The 10,850-nt window shown below is 43.4% G+C and overlaps 1 protein-coding gene across 1 annotated transcript in view; it reads left to right on the top strand.

Annotated features, from left to right (window-relative positions):
- Window positions 1-10,226, top strand: part of LOC146175807 (protein-cysteine N-palmitoyltransferase HHAT-like) — a 29,721-nt gene extending 19,495 nt beyond the window's left edge. The window contains exons 8-12 of the mRNA XM_084582165.1: window positions 1,993-2,199; window positions 3,105-3,140; window positions 7,485-7,686; window positions 7,888-8,029; window positions 9,425-10,226. Coding sequence (XP_084438291.1) covers window positions 1,993-2,199; window positions 3,105-3,140; window positions 7,485-7,686; window positions 7,888-8,029; window positions 9,425-9,543 — 706 coding nt within the window. The 3' untranslated portion in view covers window positions 9,544-10,226. The remainder of the gene's footprint in view (window positions 1-1,992; window positions 2,200-3,104; window positions 3,141-7,484; window positions 7,687-7,887; window positions 8,030-9,424) is intronic.
- Window positions 10,227-10,850: the final 624 nt, after the last annotated feature.

Raw genomic sequence — 10,850 nt, forward strand, 5'->3', positions numbered from 1 at the left:
GCATTTGAACTGCAAGTCTTATCTCAATTAATTAATGGGGGCCATTTTCACGATCATCAATGAACAGTCACAGCTTCTTCCTCGCACAACTTCTTCCACGGAATAGGGCAGGTGTATGATTGCAGGGCATGTAAAACCAGATCTTTTTTTTTTTTTTGTAGCAAAATTTTTCGATATCACTGCAGGATCTGCACTGGGGAAATCTGTAAGCTTGAGCATTACTGTGTTAACAAGATGTGTCAGCGGAATTCCGCGGGCGACAGATACGGCGCCTTTTCGTTCCTATAAACCAATTATAGAACGCCGGTGAACTTTGATGCGTTCAAAGGAACGACAAGGGGCGTTCCACTGCGACACGCGGAATCCATTCAGAAAGATGACCGTAAGCTGAGAACCGAAACCGTAAGATGGCTGGCGGCCATTTTGGCTCCCGAATACACACATAATCGGATTTAGTTATTTACCTAATTACACCACATTAAAAATTGGTTACTTGCACACCTTTTCTTCACGCTCTATTCAACGATATCATTCTTTTTCGAATAGACCAACTAGTTCCTCTTTTACTGCTCCAACAAGGTCACGTGCATGCGAAACCCGCCTACATAACTATACAATGCTAAGGCATTAATAATTGCAACATAGTTAACCTGATCGTGATGGAAGTCGTAGCATCACATGACCATCTTCTGACCCGCGACAATGCGTTTCTGTGCAATCAATTAGTGTTAAGAATGCGTATGTTCCACATAACTAATATTGGGAGGAGGCGGGAAGGGGGTGATACACTTAAGCTCCAGCCTTTAAGAGTATTACGCGACAGAGCTAGTGACTCCCGTTTACCAACTTTTCTTACGGATCCATGTTAGCGTACAATAACATTCCTGCTCATCTAATTACTAATTCCTAAATTAGTTCCCTACTATATCTCATATACTCTTGAATATAAAGTCTTAAGTGAAAGGTCACCCAAGAAAGATGTAAAACCTCGCTTAACAAAGCCGTACAGATGTGCCTGCGTAGTCTAGAGGCAGCGTGTCGGATTTAGAATAGAAGGGTCCCGGCGGGCCGATTCTGATACCACCCTCCCCCCTGAAAAGAAAGACTCGAGTTGGCAGCTATTTCCGGATTGACCATGTCATAGGGTCCGGTAACATTTGACGAATGTGCGAGTGTCATGATTTTTCGCTCAAAAATGACACCGACATCCCATTTTCTGGAGAAACGGGTCTTTTAAGTTATCCCGCTAAAATTGAGCTAAGTTGCAGCGTTTCTCGTCGAAGTTGTTCCGGACAGTTTCTCACAAATTTACGGCGAAACAAGAGAAAGGTGCCACCTTGACAAATTTAAGAGCTACTTTGTACCGAAGCCGACCGTAACGTATCAACACTCTTTTTAAAAGATAGCCGCCCAATTACGAGTTCAGTCTTCTGTACATTCTTCGGAGCCACGTCAAACTAAATATGCTCAAAATTTCCTCGTGGCCCCTACGGTGATTGCACGGCGGCCCGTGAGCGTCACTTTACACGGCCGATCGTCACTCTGTCATACAAGATGCGTGACTTAAAAAAAAGTTCCAAATAGCCTCGAATCTCGCATCATTTTTAATGCTGAAGTCTCATACTGCTCAGTATATATATACATATGTCTCTCGAACTAGGCCGTCCAACTAATGGTTGTTACTCATTTTCGTGACGATACGATTAATCCGATTAAACAGTTGTGAACCCCCGTTCATCGGCGACATCGTAAATCTCACCCGAGCAGGTACGACGAGATTATTCACTACCTCCAGCGTACAGATCGATACCATAGGCTGCATAGCAGTCATTTGTCGGCAAAAGCTTCATTTTAATTTTCTGAGCTGTATCCGACAATATTCCGGTTATATTTTGCCGTGCTGTGAACGATCTTAAACTTCTCTGCTGACTGCGAGTCGTTCTTCTTCCTTCACGCCTTTTTTTTTCTCATCATACGTCGTTTCTTTTTCAGTTCGGCAATGTCGAAGTGGCCCATGGTAGTGGCAACAATGGACCTCCCCAGTGTCTTGGGCCTCGCCTTATCTCTACTGTTTACCTTCTACGTACGCTACTTGTTCACCTACGGATTTCCCGGTGCCCTCGGCCGGGCTGAAGGCTTCGACGTCCCGCCGCGGGCGAAATGCATTGCTCGGATGTCTCGGTGCTCTTTCTTCTGGAGGTTGGTGTTCACATTCACATCTTGCACTGTGTCCATTAGGAAAACCTGAAGCGTGTCTCACAATTATGCGAAAACATCGTAGACATCGAAATAAGGGTCGACTTAAAAAGGCTATAGAAAAGGTGGAAGTAATCGCACTAACAGTTTTAAGAGGTGCCACAAACATGCAGCTCTGGGGGTTAGGTCCTGAGTAGTCTAGTGGCGCTTTAATTTATACTGAACCTGACAATACAAAGCTTCGGAGCAGTAATGAAAAAAAGTCCTGCCTGTCATGTGTTCAGGTTTTGTTAGGTGGAAAGTGTGAACTGGTGCTTTCATACGAGAGAACTAAGCGTCGGAAGCATAAAAAGAGAAGCTAGCAGTCGATACAAGTATTCGCCCTTACACTTGGTCCACCCGGTCCGCCTATGCGACCGCAGAACAGTGCGAGATAGATACACGCAATAGAAAGGGGCTGCCTAAAGGTTTTGACGCCTGCAGAAATTGATTCCTGTTAGACTGCATCTTCTTCTTATTGTTCCCCTGGCATCTTAGCGCCAACGACGGAAAACGCTCCTCTTGGCACCAAATGTATATTTGTGAAAGCAGAAAAGTACTGCATGCCCCACAGGAAAAAGTGATGGGCTGTGTGTTTTCGACCCACGACACTTGTGAGTAGCGGGGAGTTTTTCTCTAACAGAGTCTTCAACTATAATGTGTGTTTTCTACAAGGTGTATGACGGTGACGAATGTGACGCAAGTTCTGAGTGATTCATGACGGCACTTTGCCCCAATATAGTCCTTAGCCCGGCTACAGTAATTAATTCAGGCAATTGTGAATAAGGAATATAATAGAAAAAAGATACAGTTCAGTTTAACTCAGTGAGAGAAAAAAACTCGTCACGTGTTTTTCTTTATTTTTTCAGACATTTCGATCGGGGTATGCACCTATGGATAAGAAGGTATGCATCTGAACTGCGCATCTCTAAACTACTGAATGCAGCCATGTTCGCGGAATACTTCGTCCACTAATAAGCGCACGTATTGCTTATTGTCTCGTAAGAAACGTACGCAGTTAGTTCCTAGTGCTTTAGGAAAGGGCGCATAGACTGTGTGTGATAAAATGTATGGCTCCCTTGATGAGACATTACTGTGACGCTCTAAAACACCCATTGATTAAGAATGTGTAGTGTGATTTGTATTTTTGAGTGAAAACAAATTTGGATAGTCTGGCTTCAATTTTGAATAGAATGTTAAAAGTTTTGTTAGAAAATAAGTGTAGTAAGGATTGACTAGCAGGAGAACCGAATCTGATGCGAATTGAGTATTCGATGGATGATTCGTTCTTCACGAAAATTTGTACAAAGTGAATGCTCGAGTCTAACGTTCAAGTATTAGCATCGGCGCCAATATGGACGCAGTTAAAGCTGCACCTGTCGAAAGAGGCAGCATTTATATTCACTAGGGGGTCTTGTTACGAGTGGTAGTGCTAATAACGTGTTGCACCAGGATGCGGGTACAGGGGTGCTGCGCCGGTTGAGGAAGGAAAGTAGGCCGAAAACAGAGTAGGAAAATCGAGGAAAACTTTATTTATACATTAAAGCGTTACAAAAACTAACAAACTGAGAGTTGAGATGGCTGCTTAGGGAGCCGCTCAGGAATCACCTAGGAATCTCTTCTCGATGCGAGGGCTGGGCTCTTTTATTTGCCTGTCTCGTCGTTTTTTCGTCTTTTCCAATACAATCATAGCGATTTGGTCTTGGACGCCGCTTCTGAGTTGTGTCAGGGACGCTCCTTAGTTCGCTTGTTCAGCTGACCGAGGCCTTGGCATTCATTCACATCGCTCCTCTCTCCATCGTCTTCCTTGGCCGAGTAACTGGGATAAATCTGCCGAAAAGTTCCTCTCCTCAGGCAATGTCCTCACCGATAAGTTGGTGTGCAGTTGGCCAAAATCGGCTAGCTTTTTCTTAACCAGGAATCGAGGCCCCAAAGATGGTTCAGTGTCTTCTTCCAAGAGCTTCCTGAAGGCGGATAGTTCCGGAACCAACGAAGCCAAGCTATGTATAGCATAAAATACCCTGACCCCTCCCCCCCCCCCCCTCTTCCGGCACCGGAGCCACCCTGGTGAATAGTATCTGACCTTTGAAAATTAAGTCCCAATGCCAGTACTAGATGCCGCCCCTAGATGAGCATCCGATTGACGTCAGCATTCAGGTGGTTTAGCGACAAACCAGCTTTCGCATGTCTGCTCGGTTTAAGTTAAAACTCTGTAACATGTTGTCCTAGCTTAGCCGAGGCAACGGATGGTTGAAAGAGGTCTGTTGTATACTTCCTGGCAACGTTTACGCATGTGAAAATATAGGAGTAAAAGGTTGTCCAAAACAGCTGATAGACTCATCAACGGTTCATTTTCACAGTTCCTCGAGCTTATGCACGGCAAAATGCAAGGAAGACTGCTGACAACAGTACAAACCCATTGCTTAAGTGTACTATATGCAGCCGCCAGTTTCATGTAATGGTTTTTTGCTGCAGGTGCAAGTGCGGGGGAGTACCCATAAGCGTTTTATGTTTTTCACTCTTTGATTTTTTTTCCTTTCTTTTGTTATTTCTTCTGCACTTTTTATTAATTTAGGAAGGCAATTATCAAAATATTTTCACACCGCTGAGTACTTATCGGAAGCGATCCAACATGAAAATAAATGGAGAAAATAGGTAAGCATAGCCTGAAAGCTAATTAACAGTTCGAAATTTTAAATAAGCAGAGCCCCATAAGCACTAAAGAGGCGATTTCGACTGGCAAGTAATCCTTAATGGGCAGGCTGCTCTTCTGAATGGCAAAATTGCTTTTTAAATTTCCATGACATTCGAAACGCGAACATTCCAGAATTATTCATCAGACAGATATTCCTCCTCAACGTAGCATGAGGCATACGTTGGCGGTAAGAGCGGTTTTAGTTATTGTTTCAGCAAAACTGAGTAGAAAAGAAGTCATCGGTAGCCTTTTCTACTTTCAAATGGCTCTAAAAATTTATTCTGTGTGAATATCGCCCTTTTCTGAAACCAAATAGAATGTGAATAGCACGGCTTGAACCCTCTGAAAAAAAATATACAATAGCACGCTTGGAGAACATAGCACTCTATGTTTACACTCAGTTCATAAAATATTGTCACATTTGATTCCTCCTTGGACTGCCGCATCATCTTGCGGGGATAGTTTAGAATCTGAGCCAAGAATAGTTTTTCGACTGATAATGTCTACCAATAAAGGCACCTTTTAAATTCTACAGCGAATGTCTCCAATTAAGCGGCTCTGAATACTGGCGATATAACAGCGCATTTTCCATGAAATATCATAGGTTGTTTCTGAGCTGATGTCTTTACCAAATGCTATCTGTTATTTTATAAATACTTGGGATCGAATGTTTTGCTGCCCATCGACAATTTACTGTTTTGGAGCCGTCAGCGCCAATGTCAACTACAATAAAATTTTGTTAAAACGTTTTGTTAAAATAAAATTTCACTTTGGCTACAATGTCTGTTATATGATCGGTGAGTCCTAAAGCTAGCCGTAATGGTGTTTTATGATTATAAGAAAATATTTTGGCGCTAAAAGCGTTTTAGGAACTATGTAGGAGACGACGTGTATGTCTGGCGCGTGTCGCGTAATTGGGAAAGTTAGTCGGAATGTAGGAACGCGCACACGCGCTTTCTCGTCAAGCCAAGTCAGGTTATGGCTGAATGGATTACTTACGGCGGGCAGTAAACCTTTGGAGTTTTAAATGTAGCTTGGAGGTGTTAAGTTCGTTACACGGTGAAGTTTTCATAAATTCTGCCTCGATAGCCATGCCTGAACGTTGTGTTGTCGTCTGAGGCAGGTTGCATACCCTTCAGAAGCGCACACTGTATGTTGAGGTTATTAATTGGAGAAGAACAAGAATAAAAAGTTTCAACCGACACTACCGACGTATAACGTGCGTAATTCAATTTGACATATGAAATATTTGGTCAGAGAGGATAGAGTTTGATTTGGCACGGTCGAAGGCGGAAAGTCCCACAAGTGAGACAAAGCGGAGAAAAGGTATACAATAGCGACCCAAGCCCGGGGGTGCGGACCAGGGGAGTCTCTCCTAAAATTTCCGTTGAAGTAGCGGCAGGGTTTGGAATAAGCGAAGGAGATTGGGTTTTTGGGAAGGGTTTATTGGAACTGGGCAGCCATGGGGACAAAGTGGGATTTATTCAAATGATCCAGTTGAGCCGAGCTCTCGTTTCGGAGTAAGTAGAGAATGTTTGACCTTCGACCCACCGCATTCCCAATAAAAAAAAAATTATTTGTGTTTCCGGTTAAAATTTGTGCTCTGTGCTGTAAATCCATGAGATGGGCGTTCGTGTCCCTCACAATATCTGAACATAATGCGTGTCCTATTGCGGAGGTTTCTAAAAGCAGCAGAAAGCCTTAAAATGCCCCAACTGCAGCGCCCCGAGGCCCGCCTTTCTTCGTCATATCCACTATCAGTAATATGACCTATGTTTATTTACTTTGGGTTAGAAAAACGACGGCTGCTGAGAGTGATTCCTGAAACACTCGGTTCAATTACGAATGTCATATTTTATTTTCTGTAATCTCATTCTCCTCTCTCTCTCTTCACGTACTATTCGAAGACTGTTTACGGAGCGCGAAAAACAGTTCCAGTTGGCCTTTAAGGCGGAGAGAGACTATTTCTTCCCGTATACCGTTCCCTTGTCTTAAAAAGTGGGAAAACTATAATGACATTTTCAATGTTTTTTCTATTGTTTCAGATATCATAAATATACAAAGTATATTGCTTATATTTGAGCATAACGTTAGAAAATTATGCCTTATTATTCCTTTGGGAAATGTTTGGTGTGTTACTGCTTGCCTTTAATCTCTCTTTTTATTATTTTTGTTCCTTCATGGATGTTTCTATTGCGTTCATGTACCATCTGTTTAACAATTATATTAACTTGATGCCGTTTTAAAGCGACCCAAACTTCTCTAACATATACTACAGGTCATATGTATCGAATATATATGAGATAAGATAAAATGGGGTGACAAGATCAAGAAAATGATTTTTGCATATACCGGTCGACTGCAGCAGGCCCAGGGCAGCGCTTATTGGAGGTGGTTCTAGAGGGGCTGCTGCAGAGTACCTGATTAAGCTTGTGATGATGCCGATGGCAATAGTGGTAGTGGTCATGGCAGTAGTACTGATGGCGATTGTCCCAGATCGACTTTGAGAAGTCTCATAAGAAATTTCTCTGCCACCATGCCGTCGCACACGCAGGTACGTCTACATTCCCGCGGTCGGCGAAGGAAGACACCCCGTAAGGATGGTCATCGGGACGGCCGTTGCCTTCGGCTTCACCTGGGCATGGCATAGCATGATGAAAGCAGACGCCATCTGGTGCTCGCTGAGCGTACTCGGCATCGCCCAGGAAGTGCTGCTCGTCGAAATCAGGAAGTGGCAACCCATCAAGAAATTTGAGGTATATACTTTTGTCCAATGCTTGTTGGGGGATCCCCATGGCGGAGTATATTTGTAATAAGGAAGTAATTACTGATTAGTGTACACCTGAGCGCAGCAGGAGCTCATCTCTTCGTGTGCCACAATGTCTGTCACATATGAAGCCGACTGTGCAACGGCAAGGCTCGCATGCAGGTCTTGTGTATGTTCTATTCTTTGACAGGGTCTCTACCTGGCTTCAGCTCACCGGATGCGAGTGGCCGCGGCCGTACTAGGCGCCCCTCACTTTATGCTCACAATCTGCGCCTGCCTCTTCCATCTGGCCGAAATCGACACTGTCCTTGTGATCTGCAGGAGGGCCACAGGTATGTGGAGACGGCCCCGCAGACATTACTGCATCTTTTTTTTTTTTTTCTGCGGTGTCTGTCCATCCATGCTCGCAGAATAACAACTGAGGTGTTTAGGTCCTCTTTCTTTTTTTTTTTTTCAACATATTATGCGATCGGAACAAATTGCCTTCAGATACTTCTTGTATTAGGTACTGTGAGATTTGTCTTTTTCTGCTTTGTCATTGCTTTCTTAAAGGGATGGTTTGCGTGCATGGCTGCCACTACTTAATTTATGTTTTCTTTTTATGTACACCCTCCCCCACAGTAATGCCGCTTGATGCAGTGTATAAATACACAAATGCCACTCAGTCATTGAACTAGCTATATATGAAACAGCACGCTGAAAACAACGCCATCAAGTGGTACAAATTACCGAGCCTTTCTAAGCGGGCAAATGCGCAGACTGGGTTCAGTGTTAAATTAGCATCACATTTTGCGCATTGTGGTCGACAGAACTAGGTAAAAAAAATAAGTTCAATGCATGAGTCATTGTTATCATATAATTCGAAAGCTTAATATACAGGCGTTTCAGGAAAGTCCGGCAATAATTTTTTAATAGAAAGGGTTTAAGGTAAAACATGAGTTTTTAGCCAAAATATTACCGGTGTTAACGAATCAGAAGAAAGTGATAACTGTTGCCTACCAAAATGGTTAACTGAATTGTAATAGTTAACTTTTAATAGCAACAGGCAGGTACATTGTTGCAATTAGAGATTGTCAGCTGTCTATTAGCAACAGCCATTGAGGTTGTGAAATAACCATACATATATAAGACGACGCGTGGCGTTATGGCTCAACAGACTTCAGCCATTCCTTGCTCAATTCGAAAGTCGCGTGCCGGCTGTGTGCCTACAGCGGCGTCCATCAAATCGCATCGCTCCATGGCACACGATCCATGTGACATTTGACCCTTCCGCGCAGGGCCGCCTGCCTCTGCTCATTGTTCCTGAAGTGACATATGAGGTGAGGAAGGTCACAGAAGGGTGCCTGGTTGCAGTTACAGTTTCGTATCTAGCCCTTATTAATAGCTACATCAGATTTATTTATTTTTAGAATTTCGTAGACACGAATAACTTCCTTGCTGTCGTGCCAACTGGGCGATCTCGTGAGGTCTCGTGACGTCATACAAATAGCTTGCCAATCATTTCCCGTCATGTCACCTGCAAGCTAACACCAGCCCGAGGAATGATTTCGACACCTCGTTCGCAACGCCGGCAGCTACTGCAAAGCCGGTGCTGGAGTTCCTCTAAACGGGAAACTATAACGCCGTCGCTTCAATATTGCCGCACTTATTCTGGTAATTGTCAATCAGTAAAGTTCTCGAAACGCACTCAATTTCTTCTTTTCTTGTGTGTTTCTCTTTATTTACAGGTTTTCCACTGCCTCTTTTACCTATCCTGGTTCTCCTCTATTGCGGCTGTCAAACCTCCATGGACGCGGCGAAGTGGGATGCGTCAGCTTCAGCCAGGAGAAAACAGGCTTCCTCTTAAACATATTTAATCAATCGCTATGTCAAGAAAAGCCTGACGATTCAAGCCGGCTCAAACCGTCCAGTCTTCATATTTAATTCATTCTCATCAGCATTCATGGACACTTTCGGCTCTCAGTGCTTCCATGCGTACGTCGGAACACAAAAATATTCCTCACCTTTGCACCTTTTGCCGCGAATGGAATCTCGCTGAGGATGATAGAATGATTTCATTCCCAATCTTACCCTGTTTTTGTATTTATCATGCTCCATCACTGTTGAAGCGACACCGAAGCATTCGTTTTCTCCTCGTTGAATATGTACAAACTAGCGGCAGCGGGTGCGTATCATTTAGCCTGAGCCAATGACGCAGAGTTAGAAAAGGACAACAGATTAAATTGGAATGCAGTTGTGTACAACATCCCAGCGCAGCGCCACATGAGGCAGAACAGCGCCGTGTTTTGCAGCGAAACAGCCCTCATATTGACGGCTGATGGCAGGGGGGATTTCGTCTTCAAAAGCACGCCAGTAGCTTCAAATAAATATAATCGATGAATAAAGTGTTAAGATATATCTTCATTGTCGTTCTACTGCGATGACATATTGAAGGAAGCCATCGTATTTCGATTAAATAAATTGATTGGTCATTTAAGTGTTTTTGCGCCCATCGGCTATTACACTGTAAGAAATAAAGGAACTTGGTGTGCCCTCGTTCGTCTTTTTTTTTTGCGATTCGCTGTTCTTCTATGAAGAATTGCATGTAATTACCCTAGCTTTTCACCCGACTACTGCTGCTACATTCTTTTATAATGCAATCAATGTACCGGCATGAAAAAAGAAATGTGGTGCACGGCTTAATCACGAACCCTGAAGTATTGACTGCATTCTTTTCAGCAATCACAACATAAGACTTTAGATGCAATAAGCCAGTCTTAGGAACCTAATCCAAGGAGTTCGATGAACGCTCGCAAGCAACAACTGCGCAACACATCTTGATAAATAGCCTTTGTAATTATCGTTTTGCGGTCTGAACGCCACGGCAGTGCGCACAAATAAAGCATACGAAGAAAATACTAGCGCAAGACGCATTAGTCAAACAGTGATAGGAATTTTTTAACGACGATACTCCGTGCAAATGTGGCAACAAATAATTTTGCGAAGTATTGTAGCAATTATAGTCTTCCAGTACACTGTCTACCTTCACAGTCTTCGTGACTGAAACAATTTCTCGCGATGTAGTTAGATGTGTATCGAACCCTTGTCAGCCTCTATCACGTTAAGGGTGCGTTGAGTTAAACGAGAGCATTGAGGACGAGGTTACTCCCTCTT

This window comes from Amblyomma maculatum, chromosome 10 (assembly GCF_055883805.1).
Source record: "Amblyomma maculatum isolate TAMU_Amacu chromosome 10, ASM5588380v1, whole genome shotgun sequence".
NCBI lineage: Eukaryota > Metazoa > Arthropoda > Arachnida > Ixodida > Ixodidae > Amblyomma > Amblyomma maculatum.